The sequence below is a fragment of the Saccostrea cucullata genome, unplaced genomic scaffold (genome assembly GCF_032062105.1).
Source record: "Saccostrea cucullata isolate Sc308-1 unplaced genomic scaffold, CSIRO_AGI_Scuc_v1 ctg1046, whole genome shotgun sequence".
Classification (NCBI taxonomy): domain Eukaryota; kingdom Metazoa; phylum Mollusca; class Bivalvia; order Ostreida; family Ostreidae; genus Saccostrea; species Saccostrea cuccullata.
Window position 1 is genome coordinate 19,403 of NW_026941103.1, and position 23,064 is coordinate 42,466.

Here is a 23,064-nt window from a genome sequence, read left to right on the forward strand (position 1 = left end):
TTTGGAAATTTTGGTTTTTGTATACCGGTATATAACAATTTAAACCTTGTATTGTATTTGTAGGAATTGAAACCCACCAGGAACAAAAAGGAAGTGATTGGTCTTTGTACTAGATTGAAAGCTCCAGAACAGTTCAGACATCATTAAAGGTAATTATCTATAAGTTGTTACTGATACAGGTATCATTTATAAGGTATAACTGATACAGGTAGACAGTTATTACCTGTCATTTATAGTGGAGTCTATGTCCTGACAGGGCTACCAATGTATGGCAAAGTCCCTGCTAAAGCTCCACAGGTTCTGATTGGGTTCACTTCAAGAGTCGGGCCGACTCTTGTGGTCTTTTATCAGGATCAGTACATGTCTGATTGTATCTGGAATATAAGGTGGTTTTTTGGAGGGCTTTGGATTGAGATCTGGTGAGATTTCCTTTATCTGTGGACCGCTATAATTGTTACCTGTGGTGGCTAATCAGCCAATCAATCAAACACCTGGATTTTAACATTTCTCAGCTGTTTTTATTTTTGTCCCCATCCTAAGTAGGATGTGTATTAAATCAATAAGAACTTTGTTAAATCTATTATGTAATGTTTTTTTGACTTTTTAAGGCCTTGGAATTTTTTTTAAAATCCTGTGAAAACAGGTGTACCAAGGCAAATATAAAGTAGAACCAGGTAAAAAAACGCATATACTGCCACTTCTGGATTCATCATATACTGATGGTTTTTGTCGAGTGTAGGAAGAACAGGTTCTTATATATATATATATATATATATATCTCTCCTATGCTTAATGTATACATGAGAAACACTTTAAGAGTTAAATTTCATTTAGATTTGTATAGAACCTAGAAAACTGCATTTGAATCTGAGCTGCAAAGCTGTAGAAGAAATCAGGATTCAAAATGAATGTGTACATGTTCTACCACTAGATCTGATTTCTCTGCCATTAGACGAGTGCTGAAACCAAACAAAAGACGAAGTTTATTCATTTTGTGTAGGCAATATTTCACCAGAAATTTGAAAAGAAGACTTACCATTCTATAATATATGCTTTGACAGATACTTGAAAAGAAGATTAAAATCAGATTATAAATATGTGTATGAATATTAAATCTCACATATATTTTTCTAACCTCAAAAGGACAAATGCTAGGTCATTAGTGGTTTATTTGCCCCATAGGGTTGAATTGATTGAATTTCAAATATGTACATTATGTTTGCTTTGGTTTGATTGCTGCTTTACCCTTACAAAATTATTTTGATGCAATGGTTTAATTACGATTCATTCTGCACAAGATATCATATTCCTTATATATAGTTCAGGAAGAATGTACCATAGATGTTCCTTTTTGCTTGAATATTTATATTGCGTACATTGTAGTAAACAATGTAAGCTTAATTGAACACCCTACGGGTTGAGAAGGTGAATCTTTGGTATTTATGATGGATGGAATAGTATAGTTTTTTTGATCATCTACATGAATACGCTTCATGTCTTTGCATGCATTCTTGACGAATGCATGCTTCCAGCATGCAAATCCCAGATACACATAACAAATTGCAATCAATCTGTATGTTTTTCTAGCTTGCTATTTATTGTTGTGAGATGTTAAGTACAATATGGTACCAGTTGTTTTGATGATCATCATATATCTAATGTACCAGGAATGGATCCATGAACTTTGATACAACTTCTTTCTCTTTAAGTTATGCACAAACACAACATTTGCTTCATTTTGTGCACTGAATTCTTGACTGGATTAGACTTAATACGATACAAATTTTTATTTAGAGAAACCAGAGAGACTCCATCTTATAAAGGAGGGGACAAATAAAGATACTTACTGCAGGTGTCGCATAATATACGTTCCGGGTAACTTGGCGTTCCGGCCGGAACGCTAAATACCTATAATATTGGTTCCGGGCCATAATAAACGTTCCGGCCCGCGTAAGATTGGTTCCGGCCGTAAAAAACGTTCCGGGCAACCAAGCACCCTATTAAACTCTCTATTTATATTTAATATTGGCTGTTAATTTTAATTTTCTTCTTTCTTTTATACTTTCGTATATGATACAGTAGGATTTAATCGTAAGACAAACATAAGTGTTTACATTTCATGTCAGAATATGCGGTCTTTTTACCAGAGACATTATATATTTATTGATGTCTCTGATTTAAATATTATATTAATCCATGAAATTCCAGTTGATTATTTTGATTCTTTGTAAACAAAAGAAGGTGTGAAACCTGTTTACATTGATATACCCCCATCGTGCTGTTTTACGATAGATTTGGCTTCTATCGATACGAATAATTGCTCAGTCTTGCGAATCGCCGTAAGCACACACGGTGTGTTCCCGTTTTGCACACATTTGGTAATTAGTATAGAACAACAGGTGTGAAGTGTGTTTTGATAGCAATTATAGTCTGATTTCTGGTTTGGATTTACCTGGATTTACCTGTGAATATCTGATTTAGCTTAATGTATTCTTAAGAGGTTTAATACAATTTTATAAGCATTTTATTAAAATTCCATATATATTCATGGGAAAATATTTGATTTTATTGAATAAATTATTAATATTTGTTTCATATTATTTATCATTAAGTCCAATTTCTTAAAAAAAGAATATGTACTTTTCAATCTTGATATAATTCTAAATGAATCAAAGATATAACATATAATAAAGAAAATAGTGAATAAAAATTAATTTGAAAAGATGTTATAATAAGATCATCAGATAATCAAATACATTAACTTTGTATTTATTCTCTTATTTTTTTTCACAATAAGTTCATCTTTCACATATTTACTAAGCTAAGTACATGAATAGTATAGACTATAGCAATTAAGTAATTATTTCACCTGGTCAAATTCCCGTTTTTCACACATTTTTTAATTACCTGTAATTAAATGTGTGCAAAACGGGAACAAACCGACCACCCTGATCAGATGATAATGGTGATAGATTAATTATATTTACCATAAAATACTTTAATTATTAGGTATAATATTTTAATTTCCTTACAATTTTTTAAACACCCATACATGTAGTTGCGTTTTTTTTAAACCAAATATAAAATAAATTAAAAATACAAGAACATAATGGGAAACGAGTGCATGCCGGATCTAAAAAGGGAATTTATAATTTAAGCATTTAATACGAAGGAAAAGTGTTTCCCATTTGTTGATTATTTTTCTTCGTCAGGTGAAGTTTTTTATATATATATATATATATATATATATATATATATATATATATATATATATATATATATATATATATATATATATTTTAATGTTATATGTCAACAAAACATGCACATGATCAACTTGGAAATGTTTCAATGACACGGCTAAAAACGTTTGAATAAAATTCAACTCATTTTTATTTATGCACGTAAGTACAAGTACATTTGTATTCATTAGTAAAAATAACACTGAAGAAGAAATGTATTACAGACACAGATCTGTACTTTACTATTTATATGAATAGCATTGTGAAGTCTGCTCACTCCCCCCCCCCCCCCCCCACCCCTTCCCCTGCAGTGAACAGTAGACAAAAAACTTGATTTGCTTGGTATAAAATTTTCTATATTTTAATTAACAATTTGTTGAATGTGTTCAACAAACAAAGGAGTCTTAGTGGGGAAGGCAACCGCGAACGTTTGTTCTATCGCCTACCTGATTTTTCAAAAGACATCTTTGAATGACTTTTCCTATAGATATAATAGATTTTTTTTTACGAACTTTCAAAAACTATAATTATTTGGAAAAAAAGAAAAGGTTTCTCTTTAATTCTGATAAAACGTGTATTTCCGCTCTAGAACTCGATGGGAATGTAAAATCTTAATTTAAAATGAAAACCTGCAGGCATGCTTATGAAACTATCTTAGGACTAAGACATCTCTTAAGACGAACTTACGACATATCTTAGTCTTAAGTGAGGCCATCGAAGCTATCCTATCTTAGGAGACCTCCTAATCTTAGTCCTAACTTTAAGATGACTGCGGACATGTCATATCTTAGGTGATTTTAAGAAACGCTGGTGTCAGGAAAACAATTAAGAATGTTTTTTGTGTAAATAAATCAACTATTTACTGTAAATTAATGATTTCTTAAATGAACTAACTCCATTTATGAACACCACACCGTGTGAATATATGTATATACCTGTACAAATAGAAACTGAGAGAACAGTTAATAAGAATGCGCTCATTGACATGTATGCATTTAAAGATTAAAACATCAAAAAAGATTTATTCAAGCCCTTTCCAAGTAGATAAAACTATACAATTTATTGTTTTTATTGGGACAAAGACGGAGGGATAGGGGGGGGGATACATTCAAAAGATCTAAACCAATCTGCTGCATTTATTGGTTTAAGCCGATGTAAATAATAAAAACAGCAGAGAAACAACACATATTCAAAAAATTAAAGAAAGTTTATAGAGGTGACTTCCTCTTCGTGGAAGAGAAAGAGAGAGAGAGTTTGTTGATCAACTTGGACAAAGAACAAGAAAAGATGTTACATGTATGCCTTATATCTTTTCTAAAATACTTATCCAATAATACAAACAACTATGGAAAGAAAAGTTACTTTTATATTGTCATGTAGCTTAGGGCTGAAACGATTCACCGAAATATCGATATTGTTCGATATAAGTGCTCGGTTCAATTTTCAATTCACCATCTCGATTTTCGGTTCGATACGTTTTTTTATAATCGGGTTTGGTTAACTCTTTGAATTGGATCGGGTTCGACCTTTTTTCAATAGTTTGGTACACAGAAAATTGAGACAGTAAAATTTCAGAGCAGACTGCAACTGCTATTATTTATACAAATAAAGTGTATTTAATCGATGGAACCACAAGAAGTCAGAGATCTGCAATTAACTAATTAGTAAATTCGGGCAAGTAAAATTATAACTACGAATGTAATACATGAAAAACACAACCAGTATTTTTACTCATTTTTTGCTATCAAATTCCCAACCAGTGAATATTTTCCAGGCAATATGCCCGTACTGTCAATAAATTTTCATAATTATCTCAATTTTGTAGTACTACCTGACTTATTTACTTCCAAAAACGATCGTTTTTTCCTAGTCCGAATTTCCTCCATTCCTCCGTTTATTGTAAGTACACGCAGATATCTCATTAAATCATTTACGATCACTCAATCAACTGAAAGATCAGTGTTTTGTGATTCACATGAAATATATTTCTAGTGTGTTTAATGATTTAATATGAAAACAAAATGATTGTAATTCCATTCTAAATGAGCTAGTGCAAAATAGTCAGAAAAGGAAAAATCTCAAGTTCAGATAATTTTTTTTATTCATTTTTATTTTCTTTCATAATGATTAATTTTACATGATTTAATTTTAATAGTGATAATAAAACTTTAATTTTTAAAAGAATGACCTTAGTACCCTGACTTTTTCAGTGATTTTTTTTTTCAACATTAGTTTTATTTTAATTTTTGTCTCTATATTTGGGCTAGTAACTTTTTACTTGGGGTTAGTAACTTTATTGCTGCCACTAGCCTGTGGGCTTGTACTTAAATTATTAAACTGTCATAACCCTAGTCCTATATCTCTTTTGTATCACCACCTTTTACTGTTTTTTTGAAATCTGAACGCATTTTCTGTAATCTTATGAATAGTTTCTTTCTTAAATTGTATCGTATTGAAATAATTGAATTGTGACACAAGTATTGCAATACGTATCGTATCGTGGAGGGGGTGTATCGTTTCAGCCCTAATGTAGCTCCGTTTTTCTGTTTCTGCTAAATGTAAACTAGATAGTACACAAATAACTCTATTATATTAATTCTCTTTTTTTTTACACAAAACTTGGATAAAAATGGACTAATCTGCTAAAGATATATGTATGCAATAGAAATCGATTAAAACGAATTTAAAAAAAAATACTTAGAAAATGTCAGTCTTAAATTAAAACATGCTTCTAAAAAAAGGAATAGGGATACACCCAATAAAGAAGTACTAACTCAGAAATGTTCTTAATAAATAAGGAAAATAAAAACTTTAATCGTCTCCAAACCTGATTTTTTGGGGGGGAGGGGGGGGGTCACATATATGATTATACAAAACATGTATTCGAATATGGTTTTAGATGCTAGATTTGCTTGCATACTCGCTAGTAGCTACACTAAGGGTAGCGAGTATTCGAGTGGATCAAATTTAATTCGATTGTTTTAACTAAATTCTTTAAGTGACTAAGGGGGAGCTTACACCCCCGCCCCTTCTACATCTACACGTGATGGTAACTTGAAATAGGAAGTTCAGTAATTGCAACCCGGAACGTTTATTATGAGCATAATTTTTGGTTCCGGACTACATTAGCTTCGTAACAAAATGGAAAAGAAACAACTAAGTAGCAAAAATATATGAAATATCTTTCAGTAATTACACCCCAGAACGTTAATCATGACCATGAATCTTGGTTCTGGGCTAACTTGGCTTTGTCAAAAACTGGGGAAAAACAACTAAGTAGCAAAAATATATGAAATATCGTTCAGTAATTGCAACCCGGAACGTTTATTATGACCATAATTTTTGATTCCGGGCTAACTTAGCTTCGTCAAAAACTGGAAAACAAACAACTAAGTAGCTAAAATATATGAAATATCTTTCAGTAATTGCAACCCGGAACGTTTATTATGAGTTATGACCATAATTTTTGGTTCCGGGCTAACTTATTTTCGTCATTTAGTGGAAAAGAAACATCAAAGTAGCAAAAATAGTTGAAAATGCACTCAGTAATGCTAACCCGGAACGTTAAATATGATCATATAATTTTGGTTCCTTGCTAACTTATCTTCGTCATAAAAAGGAAAGAGAACTTCAAAATAGCAAAATAGTTGAAATTGCGCCCAGTAATGATTATCTGCAACGTTAAATATGATCATAATTTTGGCTCCGGGCTAACATATCTTCGTCATAATGTGGAAAAGGAACTTCAAAGTAGCAAAAATAGTTGAAAATGCGACCAGTGATGCTAACCCGGAACGTTAAATATGATCATAATTTTGGTTCCGGGCTAACTTATTTTCGTCATTAATTGGAATAGAAACATCAAAGTAGCAAAAAATAGTTGAAAATGCACGCAGTAATGCAAACCCGGAACGTTAAATATGATCATAATTTTGGTTCCGGTCTAACTTATTTTCGACACACAGTGGAAAAAGAACTTCAAAATAGCAAAAGATTTTTAGAATAACTCTCAGTAATAGTCACCCAGAAATATGACCATAATTTGGGTTCCAGTCTGAGTTATCATAGTCAAAGATTGGAAAAGACAGACAGACAGCCCGAAATACATGTATACAGACAAAAAACCTTTGAGCTATAGGAACGTTTATTATGACCATAATTTTTTCCGGGCTAACTTAGCTTCGTCAAAAACTGGAAAACAAACAACTAAGTAGCTAAAATATATGAAATATCTTTCAGTAATTGCAACCCAGAACGTTTATTATGACCATAATTTTTGGTTCCGGGCTAACTTGGCTTCGTCAAAAACTGGAAAACAAACAACTAAATAGCTAAAATATATGAAATATATTTCAGTAATTGCAACCCGGAACGTTTATTATGACCATAATTTTTGATTCCGGGCTAACTTAGCTTCGTCAAAAACTGGAAAACAAACAACTAAGTAGCTAAAATATATGAAATATCTTTCAGTAATTGCAACCCGGAACGTTTATTATGACCATAATTTTTGGTTCCGGGCTAACTTATTTTCGTCATTTAGTGGAAAAGAAACATCAAAGTAGCAAAAATAGTTGAAAATGCACTCAGTAATGCTAACCCGGAACGTTAAATATGATCAAAATTTTGGTTCCGGGCTAACTTATTTTCGTCATTAATTGGAATAGAAACATCAAAGTAGCAAAAAAAAAAAAATAGTTGAAAATGCACGCAGTAATGCTAACCCGGAACGTTAAATAAGATCATAATTTTGGTTCCGGTCTAACTTATTTTCGACACACAGTGGAAAAAGAACTTCAAAATAGCAAAAGATTTTTAGAATAACTCTCAGTAATAGTCACCCAGAAATATGACCATAATTTGGGTTCCAGTCTGAGTTATCATAGTCAAAGATTGGAAAAGACAGACAGACAGCCCGAAATACAGGTATACAGACAAAAAACCTTTGAGCTATAGGAACGTTTATTATGACCATAATTTTTTCCGGGCTAACTTAGCTTCGTCAAAAACTGGAAAACAAACAACTAAGTAGCTAAAATATATGAAATATCTTTCAGTAATTGCAACCCGGAACGTTTATTATGACCATAATTTTTGGTTCCGGGCTAACTTGGCTTCGTCAAAAACTGGAAAACAAACAACTTAGTAGCTAAAGTATATGAAATATCTTTCAGTAATTGCAACCCGAAACGTATATTATGACCATAATTTTTGGTTCCGGGCTAACTTAGCTTCGTAACAAAATGGAAAAGAAACAACTAAGTGGCTAAAATATATGAAATATCTTTCAGTAATTGCAACCCGGAACGTTTATTATGACCATAATTTTTGGTTCCGGACTAACTTAGCTTCGTCAAAAACTGGAAAACAAACAACTAAGTAGCTAAAATATATGAAATATCGTTCAGTAATTGCAACCCGGAACGTTTATTATGACCATAATTTTTGGTTCCGGGCTAACTTGGCTTCGTCAAAAACTGGAAAACAAACAACTTAGTAGCTAAAATATATGAAATATCTTTCAGTAAATGCAACCCGGAACGTTTATTATGAGCATAATTTCTGGTTCCGGGCTAACTTATTTTCGTCATTTAGTGGAAAAGAAACATCAAAGTAGCAAAAATAGTTGAAAATGTACTCAGTAATGCTAACCCGGAACGTTAAATATGATCATATAATTTTGGTTCCGTGCTAACTTATCTTCGTCATAAAAAGGAAAGAGAACTTCAAAATAGTAAAATAGTTGAAATTGCGCCCAGTAATGATTATCCGCAACGTTAAATATGATCATAATTTTGGCTCCGGGCTAACATATCTTCGTCATAATGTGGAAAAGGAACTTCAAAGTAGCAAAAATAGTTGAAAATGCGCCCAGTGATGCTAATCCGGAACATTAAATATGATCTTTATCTTATCCTCTTTTCATAAAGATTATTCATCACAAAATTTTATTTGACTGTAATAAAATCAGTAATTTTAGATAAACAGTAAGAAGATTGCACATACACTGTTACTTTCACACTCTGGTATTACATATATGAAAAGTTTGAATTACTAAGGATTAATGGTAATGATATAAAAGACATGGCATACCAAATGAATATCAAAAATACTCAGTCCTCAAGATTGAAAGTTTTTAAAGATTAAAAGTCTGAAAGTTTTTAAAATTGAAATCCTAAAAGTCTGAAAACCTAAAAGTGTTAATATCAAGATTCAATTTGTATTGTGTTTTGAAGGATTGAAAGTCAGTATATGATTTGCATGTAAAATTCTTTTAAATTAAGGAGCACATTCACATATATATTATAGAGATTGTGGGAGATTTTATAACTAATTTCTTACAAATTAACAAATCACTCTGATATCCTTATATTAATGAAGTTTTACTGTAGTAGGAACACAATGACCTTTAACCTGAAAAAAAAATCAATAGAGTTGTTTAGATATTCATGGACAACAATGGTATAGCAAAAATTGTGCTGATCTTTGATCTGAAAATCAAAATTTATGAAGCTTGTTTAATTAACCTATCCATGAAGTTTGATGATTTTGCTATTAAATATACCAGATGTCCTTCTCACTTTGATCTTTTGACTTAAACCTTAAAAAGGTCATTTATTTACCTTTGTGTAACTTGGATGATTATCTTGTATTATATGTTGGATATATTAGTTGGACACCATGCATTTAATTTGACTAAAGAAGAAACCTGGAAAATCTTTTATTCCTTTGTATGAACAAATTATTTGATATCATACAGTTAATTATTTTAACCAAAATATCAGGACAATCTTAGAACTCTTAAATAAAAAGTTCTCATTATAGTCAAGGAAAACCATTAGTCTACCTACCAAAGACAAAATAGGAATGTCAACTCAACAAAGCAAGTAAGGTTCCTTTTCTTCAAAGAGTAAAATTCTGATGAATTGGGTAAGTGTTTGTTACTTTATGCCTATAAAGTAAAATATTTCCTCCCTTTTGACTGTATGCATTAAGAACTGTGCATATAATTGAATCAATGTAATGTCATTCTAAATACCAAAGTGCGCATGCTTCATAATATGTACAAGTCTCAATCATAAGATGGATCCACATTTTTCTTTTTTAAATTTACATCACTTGGCAGCCATATTTGAGGGAAACTCAGAATTCTCTGTTCAGTTCATGTAATTTTCTGGTGTGCACCTTCATCATTTGACATAATTTATTTACTTCTTGTATTTTGATTGCCCAGGTTAGGGTTATCCACACATAGAAAGAAAACAGGAAATGAACACAGTAAATTTATTGTAACAAAACCTTTAAGTTTGATACATAAAAAAGAAATATTTCTTTCATTCCTTTTTGACCTTTGGATTGACCCTGAATAGAGATAACCATTTACTTTTGGGCAAGTGTAAACTATATACTGCATGACTAAACATGATTTGTATATAGGAATTTAAAATGGTTTCTTTAAGGGTAAAATCATAATATTCTAACTGTCCTAGTGAGAATTATGCTCAATCAACATTGTGAAATATTCCCAACTTCCAATGGTTCTTATTTACATTAAAAAAACTGACTCCATATAAAATTGTTTGTTTTCTTTTTATTTTACAAGAAATAACATGCTGACAGTGAATCTAATCATGTTTTTAAACTGGTTAAATTAATGTTTACAATTGTCTTAAAATACTCAAATGTAAGTTTATTTCATACAGAAATACCTTAAATGTATAGACTGATTGTACTTATAGATTAAATATATAGATTAACCCCTTTGTAGTAAAAACATTTTTTAACCTCATTTTCTTGCTTATTCTCTCATACATTTTCTAATTTGGGTATTCTCAAATTATTGATTACATAAGCAAACAAATTTAAGACAAAACCACAATATATGCTGAATACCCTGAAAGGAAAATATGCAAGATGTGTAACACATCATGTACAACTTTAAAGTCTACAAGATTTTAAGCTAACCCTATATACAATAAGACTACTTTTTTTTTTCAAAAATATAAAAAAAATCTCCACAAAAAAAAAAAAAAAAAAAAAAAAAAAAAAAAGTATTTATGCAAAAGATGAATGTTATGCTACACTTTTAAAATACAATTTACATGAATCACATAAAGAACATAACAAATCTTTTCTTTGTGGTTGTTTTCCTTTGGAACATCTGTGAACAGATATTCTGTTTTGTCTTTTTGATACATAAAAAAGCGTCCAAAATCATTTGGAATTGTTATGTACTGTTAAACCCTGAGACTCAGATTGAACAGTAGAGATCATTTTAAGAGTTTCTGGTGTATGCTCTACTTAGAATTTTTTAATAATGTAACAAAGATGAAACTCATAATTTGATTTTTAATCAGAAATGATAAAGTCATTAGGTTTCCACATGCTTTTCTGACACATCATATACATTTATTACTCTACTAGTATGTCTTTGGTAGGAAATCAACAGAACTTCATGTAACAAAAATGAAACATGTTAGAAATTGAAAGATATTTTTGTGTACCAATGCATTATATTATACAAGACAATCTCTTTCTTTCCCTGTGATGAAAAATTCTCTCCTACATATAAAATGTAGATGAACTTATTTGGATGATGCCATTTTCACATGCTAATAAGAAACTAGTTCAACTAAACTAAAAAAGACAATCATTAAATTTTACAGATAATAAAGGAAAATATCAAGATAGAAAGTCCAGGAATTGAAATAACTAGTTATCATCTAAAGATGTATATGTTTGAATTTATTTTAAATTCACAAGCAAATGATATGCTGACACATTAATCTTTCAAACTTAAAAACTTTCTATACTTTGAATGAAGATCTTAAAATCTATGGGAGTCTACCCCATGCCTACATGTATCTGTTTATAACTGCAGGTATGTAAATCACCAGAGTTGTTGTACTGCACCGCTTGAATAAAAGTCATATCATTCCACAGTCTTGACCTTAGTTCAAAACATATATTATTCCAACCAGTGTTTATTCTATGCAGTGATAAGATTTTTAGAGAATTCTAAGGTATAACTTGGTTATAGTCTTTAAAACACCCCTGAACTTTGTACATTTGAATAACATTTCAATTCTTTCCAAAGAATATGCCATGCCACCTAACATAGCAGATATGGTCTCTAGGTTATAATGAAATGTTTCAAGTCAGTAATATTATCCTGTAGGAAAATGATCCAAAAATCTATAGAAAATCTCCTATCCATTTTTCACTTAAGATGTGAAGTTTGAAGGTTACAAATTATTGACAAAGGTAGTTATCTCAATAATCTCATGCTTTGACCTTGAATATTGTTCTATACAACTAAGTGCATTACTCCAAACACTATATGTGTAGTAAGAATAAAATTTATGGAATGATAAAAATATTCAACATATTATCACAGATTATAGGACACTTGCATCTTTATGGGGGGAGGGGTCTTATTGAGACCTATTAAATTCAAAATAGGACAAACACAAACAAAATGTATTTACAGTTCCAGGAAAGTAAAAAAAAAATACACCAAACCTAGCTTCTGAATATCGGTGTCATTTTTAGGGGGTTGTAGAAATTAAAAGTAAAGGATCCAATGTATAAAAACCAGACATAACAACTGTCTTCAATTTGAATTGGACAAATAAACAGAAACTCAAGATATTACATGATAATATTTAAATAAACACCCTTGGACATTGTACATTTGATTAATATTTTAATTCTTTCCTAAAAATTTACACCTAATTTTTATAAAGTCTATAAGTTATCACACAATTTTGAAGTTATTGCATTTCAAGACTCATATCAGTTATCTCAGTAACTAATTTTACCCAGGAGAAAATGATCCAAAATAAATGTATTGAAATCTCCTATTTATTCTTCATTTGTGTACTTATGATGTGAAGTTTTTAAGTTACAAATTAATGTCAAAGTACTCATCTCAATTATCTCATGCTTTGACCTTGACAAAGTGTCTTAAAAAACAAATGTATACCTTCAATCATTCCATATGTAATAAGTATGATGGATGATAAAGATCTTATACTTATTTATAGAAGAATGTCTTTTTTATATAGAGAAGAAGAAACACATAAAAACGATTCAATTTTTTTTTTTATTTGTAACAAACAAACAAACAAACAAACATATCAATAACCATAAGGTAAAGTGTTATAATTCTCTACAATTTGTCTCTTGTCATATACAATTCTAACTGTTTTCTCTGAAGGTTTATTCACCACCTCATAATCCCAGGTCCTCTGGATTTTCCTGGGATAGGGGACTTTTACTTCCTCTATTTCTCCCTTGAGCATTTTTTCTAAGGTCTCTGGGCACACCAACTGAGAGGTTCGATGGTTGAGAGTGACCCCTTTGCATTTATGAACCTCGGTCCCTTTGTCCGTCCGGAAACCATAATTTTTAGGACCTGCCGACATGAATTTGGTGATGTGATCCCCGTCTAATTCGTCGGTCCATTCTCCTAAACTATTGCCCAAGGTAGGATTAAAAGCTCCTTCCTTATGTTGGTAAATGATACTGTCCGTATCGAAATAAAAGCCCCGTTCTTCTAAAGGTCGTAAAGTCTCGTAGAGATGTAAGCGGGCATAGGCGGTGGTAAAACAAGCTAGGATCACGTTTCCAAAGGGACATTCTTCGACGAATTCCTGTTTGTCTTGAAAATTCACTAGCATCTTGTCTTCAATGGAATCTTCTTTATTGACTAAGAGTCGCACACCCTTGATGTCGAGCGTCGAATTTTGTAAGAGTTGATGTAATTCCTCTACTTCGTCCAAGTATCTGACTTTGGGTAATAACAATCGTTGAGCAAATTTTCCCCACAGACAATTTAAAAAGAGTTTAGCAATGGTTCTTAACACTGGATTCTTCTTGATACTGAGAATGTCCATCATGAATCCTTCTTTGTATAACACTTCTCGAATGTAATCTTGTTCTTGTTCTGAGGTCTTACATTCGGGGGGAAATCCGGACGCTTCCTGTTTGATCTTGAGGAAGGTATCGATGTAGTCTTTAAATAAGTCTTGATTGCTTTCTTTGAAATGCCACACTTCGTAAGTTTGCTCTAAGGTATAGCCCATGTCCAAGGCTTTATGTAATTCGGTCGTCACCCAAGTACCCGTGAGACTACGTTCCCGATTGGTGTGTTGACATGGGTGTTGAGACGTAGAGTCTTGTTGTTGGGCACAGGTGCGACATAAGGGAAATAATAACTTACCTCCCGTCCGATAAGGTAATACGGGGTGAAAGAGGCCTCGGGGTGGTAAGACCCGACAGTGAATGAGACCGAAATAACTTCTCACGTCCTGGAAGTCGTCTAAGATGATCTCGGGATGCCCTAGGGGAAAAGGTCTGTGTTTCAATACGTAAGGGTATAAGGAACACACGTCCACGTATCTCATGTCCCCTTCTTCACAATATAATTTAGTGGCATTGGTCCGGCCTCCGTACAGGGCTTCTCGAGGTTTCAAAGGATCCGGAATGTCCAGATCTCGTACAAATTGCTGTAAAGTCTCATCTTGTTGCACTTGTTGATCGAAATCGTGCTCCCAGATACTACACACGTTGTACCCCATGTCCTCTAAATCCGCAGTCCTTCTGAGAGTTTTCTCGTGTAATTGTTGGTAAGTAAATTGGGTCCGGTGAGGATGAGTTTCCGTCTGTAAACTGGGATAGCAAGTGGGGCATCCGTGCCAATAGCATCCGTAAAATTCGTAGACGGTACGAGTCGCTTCCTGGTATCCGTCGACGGTATAATTTCCGATCGGGACTTCGCCTCCGTTTCTGGCATGTCGTATGTGACATCCATTCTGATGACTCATCCAGGTGAGCCATCGACAGGCTTTGGCCGAATATTGTCGTGCCGGTTCATACCCGAGGTTCGGAATGATGGCAATGCTGTCTTTAGGTATGAAATTTCGACGGTACGCTAAATTAGCAGCACTAGCAAACGTGATGGATTCCTGGAAAGGGTCCACGTTGACCAACTTCTTGAGGGTGCTTCTAAACCGTGCACAGCATTTGTGTAAAATGTCGACGTCCGAGATACAATACCCTACAAACTCTTTCTGGAAATCAAACACTTTTCCCCTCTGTTGGTCGTACCATTCGTAAAAAGCTTTTCGTCCACTGGTAGTCATTTCGTCCGGATTGTAGAAAGCTGCCGGTGGATAAGGTCCCACGTAATTCTGGTTCTGTTCCGTATTAAAAAAGTGAGGGAAATAACCTTTCTTCATTTCGTTCAAATCGAAAGCGGAGGGCATCTGGGCCAAAGGAAAGGTTAAGAAACTATACGAGTCGATGAATTTGAGTCCACATATTTCCATGGACAAGATCTTACTCCCGTTCATGATCACGTTAGGTTTCAGGGGAGAAGAATGCACTATGTAATTCAAAATGAATTGTCCGTCGTATCCTTTGAAGTTATGGGCGATGACGATGGCCCCGTCGTGTACTAAAGTGGAATTCTTAGTACCTGTAGTGGGTTGAAATAACCAGTCCATGAACTTCTTTAAGGTGTCTGGGCCTTGAAATAGGTGCTGACGGGGTCCCATGTGTTGACAATGAGGACAAGGTTGGTCTATGGGTAAGTCATCGCAATGTTGACAGACGCGATGTGCCACACACAGATTAGGAACGTGAATGCCCGATTCCTGAGTGCATTCGAAATCGAAATAAATGGTAAACTCTAAGGTGTCTTTTCCCTTCTTCTTCTTCTTGGGTTTCTGTCGAACGTAGCACCGATGATCGGCATCGACGATTTTCTTACAGATCTTACACTGTTTCTGATCTCCGCATTTGTGATGAGGAAATAATTTCTTAGGTATCCAGGACTGACATTTCTCGCATAACCCCATTAAATTGCACACAGTAGTGCTGGTTTTCTTACCATGGGGTTTTAAATGATCTTCGTAGCAGGTCTTGTTCTTAAACATTCCATGGCATTCCCGACATTTAATCTTGATCCCTTCATCGGGACATTGAGGGTGATGTCCTAAACAATAGGTACAGCGATGAGGGCATTTAGACCGATGTTCCGTGAATTTAGTGTACCCCACGTCGCAATGATCACAGTAGTAGGGGTTCCCCGTTACTCCCGCCATGGATATGATGGCATCGCAATGACGGTTGTCTAACAAAATGTTCAAACAAGTTCCATCTCCCCAGCCTTTGAAGATGCGCTCTAAACAGAGTTTAGTGGAAGTAGATTTGAACTGAAATATTTTCAGACGATACTGAGGAGCTAATACCTGCTGTAATTTTATCCACTCTGCATTTCCACAAGCTTGAGTGATATCACATCCGGCCTGTTCCATGAGAGCTATGGCTTCTCGTTTCTGGTCTAAGTATTGATCTCCTGACCTCATGCGTTTCCATCGTTTTTCCCATTCCGGGTCTGGATGATCGGGTTTCTGACTGTGTAATCGAGTGACGACGATGGCTCTAGCCAAACAAAATTCATCATGGGGATTGACGATCCGAACGATGGATTGTTTATTGTTCTTGAAAGTTTCTTTATTCACTTGTAAATGTTTGGTTCTGTCTCCACCACTCCCCTGGGGATTCTCGATGTGAAGCAGTTGGAATTCCGTGGAGCCGTCGCCGATTTTGAACTCCTTTTTGGATTGTTGCACATTTTGTATTTCTTTTAAAATCACGTCTTCGTTTAATTTTTTACATTGCATAAACCCATAAGAAATGTCTGAATCCAAAGATGGGTGACTTATGTTCAGCTGAAGGTAATCGTTAGGATCACACTGCATTTTAGATTTGAAGTCCTGTAACATGTTTGTGAATAATCGTCGAAGGAAAGCTGTGCTTTCTTCTTCTTCTGGAAATTCATCGAAATGAACGACATATCTATTTTCATGCGCTTTAAATTTCGGAGAGGTCCATTTTTCAGCTAGTCTCATGTGATAATACTCCGAAATGGGTTTAGGTGGTAAATCTATTTCTCTCTCGGTACTTTTTCGTTTCAATATTCGTCGAGCCTGTACCTGTTTTTCTCTAGTAGAATCCATGTCTATCAGGTGATGGCTCTGAGGGTAAAATGAACCCAAAGTCGGAGAAAACCGTATTTATATACAGTGGATGACGTCATAATGCATAGGTAAGCATAATTTTTTTTTGCACACGGCCCTAAACAAACTTGAATCGGTGCCAAGTATTTACCTGTGTAGTCAGCATATTTTTTTTGCACACGGTCCCCTGACTTGAATCGCTGCCAAGTATTTACCTGTATAGTCAGCATATTTTTTTGCACACGGTCCCCTGACTTGAATCGCTGCCAAGTATTTACCTGTGTAGTCAGCATAAAAAAAACGTAGGTAAAACGTATTTTTTGCACACGACCCTAATCAAACCCATGCCATATATAAACCCAGAGCTGGATAATGAGGATCATTCTGTGTGATTACTTGGAAGTGAACACAGGTAAAAAAAAAATGCCACTCAAACTGTACTTCGGAAACTATATGACGGAGAAAACGGTGTATTGTTGGTGTATTAACGGAGAACATTTTGGAGAATGGATGAAAACTAAAGAAGAAGCCATCCAGAATTTTTATGAACGCAAGAGAAATTATTTAAAATGGCCACCGAATTTAAAGTACAAAAAATTTTGGTTGGTAAAAAGAATGGAATTGGATCCTGAAGATTATGAAAAAAATCATGACACCAGAGAGGAAAAATACTGTCTGAAGGAGAGAAAAAATGGTTATTGGGGTTATCAAAAATACAAATTGGATATCCTGACTGAACCTTATCATGGGGAGAATAGTTCCTGGAAAATTACACTTGCGGATTGTTTTCATCAATTGGAAGAAAAGAGGTTTAGGGAAGAAAAGAAGCTTCAAGGACTTTTTACAGATAGGTCTATTTATAAAGTGTATGTAAATTGTCGCATCCCTTTATTGCCTGAAGGAGAACAATCTCAAGAAAAAGGAGAGGGAAAAAATTAAGAAGACAGTGTATAATTGTATTTTCATTCTGAATAAAATTGCTGTGTTCTTTATTTTTGTCTTGTGTGTTATTTGTTATTGTTTTCAGTAAAACCAGTTCAAGCCGGTTAGAGGACTGTCTAGACTGTGAAGCGTGACGTCATAATCACATTCTTGTAATGTTTTTTGCACACGGCGCATTTACCTGTATAGTCAGCATAAACAAAACGTAGTACCTACGTACCAATGTAAAAACACTGTGTAAACAACTCCAGTATTTAAGGGGAATAGGTTAGGGTTAGTTAGGGGGTTAGGGTTAGGGTTAGGGGGCTAGGGGCTAGGGTTAGTTAGGGTTAGGGGTTAGGGTTAGTTAGGGTTAGGGTTAGGGGGTTAGGGTTAGTTAGGGCTAGTTAGGGATAGGGGGTTAGGGTTAGCACTCCACTCAGTTGACCCGGTCATCCAGCCTGCTTCCGGCCAGGACATTTCTGGCTAGACCACTTCCGCTAGGGCCCACTTCCGCTAGACCACTTCCGCCCACTTCCGCTTCCGCTAGACCAGTTCCGGCCACTTCCGGTTATGACGTCACTTCCGGGCTAGCGAGAATCCTTATACTACTTCTCTGAATTAGCTTGTTTTATAAATCATGTTTGCATGACCTTGGGTATTATTGAGAACATTTTAAAACATTCTTTCTTTACACTTGTATTTCCATGTTAGCTTCTGTTTTCCCAAAAATCACTCCACTTAGACACTTGTTTCCGCTATCCCAGTTGGTTCTACGGATCTATTTTGTTCTGCATGTATAATATTTTAATTAAAAATATAATTTTATTCCCTATAAATTATGGTCCCGTCTTACCTTCAATTGCCACGATTTGTGCAGACAAGCATCTACAATATCAGCTGCAGATCTGTAGCTCTCCGAAAAAAAAGTATATTGATAGACCGGAGAGCTACAGTGCCACCCATTGAAAAAACTGTATGTTTATTGCGCACAAAAAAGTGCGCTCGGTTCTCGATTTATCTCTCCATGTTTTTAAAACAATAATCTCAAAATATTACTAACCGTGTGTTCCTAACATATTCTTTCGCTGTTTCCACAACCAAACATTCCCCATAGTTGTTGTTAATAGTCCGCCTGACCCTGATATTGTAATCATCGAACATTTCACTTATTTATACTTCCATTTTGGTTTCAAAGATAATTCGGTCCAATATGCTTCGTTCGGATGTCAACTACGAGAGTACTTGATAGAAGATAAAGAAAAAGAAATTTTTTGAAATCTTTCCTTATTTTCAATTGAAGTAAGAATTTGGAAGAATTAATCAAGAACCGAGCGCACCTTTTTGTGCGCAATAAATATACAGTTTTTTCAATGAGTGGCACTGCAGCTCTCCGGTCTATCAATATATTTTTTCGGAGAGCTACAGATCTATTTTTTTTCGGAGAGCAACATATCTGCAGCTACTACAATATGCCATGATCCTGCTACGTAATTTTACAACAGTGATGCTCCAAAAAAAATAAATAGAACTCTATTCTATGTTTTGCAAATTAATAATTAAAAATTAAACAAAACTTTTACATTTTTGCAACTGTTATAATTGAAACTCCCCCATAACAAAATGTTGGAATATTGATAAACAACTTTTCGTTTTGTGGGGCTGTTGAAATATAATCTCCATTTTCTTTTAAATTGGAGAAGGGGTGAGATTTTTAAAACACGTAGCGCAGCTACATGAACATTATTGCAGTTTACCTTTAACCTACATGTACCTGTGTAAATGTACATTTTTTTAACCTTCATGTATTTATTTAATATTTTTTCTCCGAAGCAGTTGAGATTTTTCAATATAATGACATTGGCGTCAGAAGCAAATTGAAAGGGGGGGGGCTTAAGTGAAAGAAAAAAAATCAAACCTACAAAAAAATTCTTGACAAGCAAAAAAGTAAAATGTGTCAATTGTCTAAACACGAAAATTCTATTTCGTGGGGGTTGGGGGGGGGGGTATGATAGAACTTCTTCCAGTGCCAGTATTTTTTCCAAACACTACCATTTACCCTTTTTTAAACTCAACTGCAACGTGTCGGTTGAAAAAGTGTATGTGTGTGTGGGGGGGGGGGGGGGGGTTAAACCTACGCCCCAATGTACGATGTCTATATTATGCCTATTTTTGCAAAAAAAAAGTGGGGGCTAAGCCTCCCTACTCCCACCCCCTCCGGTTCCGACGCCTATGAATGGCATGTATAAAACGATCATATTTTTACCAACTTCATCGTGTTTTATGTATTCAAACACCCATGCAGAAATAATTATTTTTACCACATATCTTAAGCGGTTGGTGGTTAGGACATTCCTCGAGGTAACACTAATGTGCATTTTAATTCCTTTAAAACAAACAAATAGCAAAAAAAAAAGACAAAAGAAAAGAAAAGAAAAAAAATAATTTTTTTTTTGATCGTATTAAATAAAAAGCCGAGCCAGTCAACATATATTGTCTTTACTTTTCATATCTCTATTACTATTTTTTTTTCTTCCGACGATTAAAAAAATTATCATTTTCATTAACTACACGTGCTTGGCTTTTTGGTATTAAAGGGAATAAACCATACTCGTATTCTTATGTTTTCATGTTTATTTCATTACAGAATAAATCACATCATCATGAAATACATGTACTGTACCTACATGTAGTATGAAGATTAATTTAGAAGAAAATAAACCATATACGTAACATTCTTCAACAGTGAATCATATACATATTTCAAATGGAATATAAACCATATATCATGCCATTTCATCAATAATATCTAATTATGAAAAAAAATCTTTAATTATGAGGAATGGAAGCCGTGTTTGAGCCTCGACTTGTCAACACGTGTAATATCATTTAAACAGAGAATTTATCCGTAAATATATAATTATCAATATTTGTTCTTTACTTTTATCGAATTCTGAAATAAAAAATTTATCAATTAATTAATTCTTTGACTTTGTGTTTCTTTAAATGTTAGTCTTTCGTTAACCCGGTCTTAAATTGTTTATCTCCTAACTATGCTCTTAACCTGTCTTTACGGGTTTGCGTGCATTGAAGCGAGAGATTCACACCTGGCATGCACTAAATAAACAAAAGGAATTGAGTTGTAGATAACCGATTTGTATACATAAGATAAACAAAACCTTATAATGCGACCAAAGTAATATGTATCAGAAAGAGTATCATCGGGCTATTTATTCATCTATTTTTTTAAAATTGTTAAGTACAAAACATTGCGCGACCCACGAAAATAGAATGTCGCTGCGTGATGCTAAAACCTCAAGAAAAAACCCCACTAATTCCATGACTCAATGTGGAATGAAATCTGGACAGATACCGCGATTCGAAGATTGAACATGATCATGGCCGGAACCTATATTACAGTAAAATCCGGAACCAATATTATGATTTTAAGGTTCCGGCCGGAACGTGAAATACTCGGAACGAATATTATGCGACACCGGACGGACATAAAGCTGTTCTTTTTCTGGTCAGGTCATAGCTCTCAGTGAGGTCTTTATCTATTTTTTGTATCAAGCTTTTGTTATCAAGTGCTTCATACTTGAAATTTCTTCTGTCCAGCCATGATCAGTATATTGTGGATGTTCATTGTATGTAGAACATGAACCAGGGAAAATGTCTAAATACTTATTAGATAAACACAGTTGGGTTTCCTTTTTCTGCTGGTAAACTTGCATTCATCCATGTGATTTTATGTTTGTACATTAATGAAGGGAACAAATGTCTCTGTTAAGGTTACAGGGGGTGGGACACTGTGGTTATGCACATGGACAATTCAGAAACTGAGCACAGTTTGTTAGTTAGTTCATTAAGCTTGCTTAGTTACTGATCAGACAGACAGATGGACAAACAGTTAGGACACACAGATAGACAGACTAATTATCCTGACTTCTTCATGTATCATTAATGTTGTATTGATGAAGTCCTTGTCATTTCACTTTTGTCTCTATAAAGTTTCAATGTAGGTATTTTAAAAAACAAATTTCATTGTAGGTATTTTATAGACCAAGTTTCGATGTAGATATTTTGAGTTTCAATGTATACTAGAAAGAGGACATTCTGGTATAAAAGACTCCTGTAGTTCAGCCCTTGGAAGAATAAACAATAAGAAAATAGTGTTTGTGAATTGGTTCACAATCTAATGCACATTGAAGTGGGCATTTATAGCATTCTGTCTTTCTGATGACTAGCATGCATTGCGTAAGATTAAGCAGAACACTCCTATTGACGGCCATTTAATGGTTAATTAGAAAATTAAATACTGATGTGTCTGGACAATAAAATGGGGGGTTGTGTTTTATCTTGCATTTCATCTCACTGCAAGTGCAGACACAATATGTGGAAATGGGGGTATATAATGGCTATAGGGCATAGTATTGTCGGGGATTTTGTCTGGATGCATGCCACTAGTAACTTTGCAAAGATCTCACTAGAACTGGGTTATCGTATTACTTCATTTATGAATGTCATGATCCTTGAATCTAAGGTTTGCAATAATATTCCCAAGTTTATTTGAAAGATGAGAAAAATGTTATAATTCTTTCTGATATTTTCTACCAGATTGAATTGTTTAGATGTACTATTTATGAACCTTTTATTTGGACTGATAAAGAATACTTCTGAAGAAGTGAGGAGAAATTTTCTCCATGAAACTGTACAATTTAACCTTGACCCCAGAGACATGTTGGAGAGGATAAACCTCTTGATCAGGGCTATATTTTGCAATACACATCCTTCCAGGCAAACAGTTGTAAGTTTGGTTATCAAAGCACTAATCAAGCAATTCTCACATTCTTTAAGTACATTTCATTCACCAA

General features: G+C 34.0%; 2 protein-coding genes across 2 annotated transcripts in view; one reads left to right on the forward strand and one right to left on the reverse strand.

The window, feature by feature from the left end:
* The window catches only part of LOC134257204 (semaphorin-5A-like), an 86,743-nt gene that overhangs the window by 11,331 nt on the left and 52,348 nt on the right, over positions 1-23,064 (forward strand). The window contains exon 4 of the mRNA XM_062739844.1: positions 64-149. The gene's annotated coding sequence lies outside the window, so the exon portion shown is untranslated. The remainder of the gene's footprint in view (positions 1-63; positions 150-23,064) is intronic.
* On the reverse strand, positions 13,382-15,598 carry LOC134257206 (uncharacterized). Its single transcript, XM_062739845.1, has one exon. It carries the CDS (start codon positions 15,596-15,598, stop codon positions 13,382-13,384), a length of 2,217 nt encoding a protein of 738 aa, XP_062595829.1.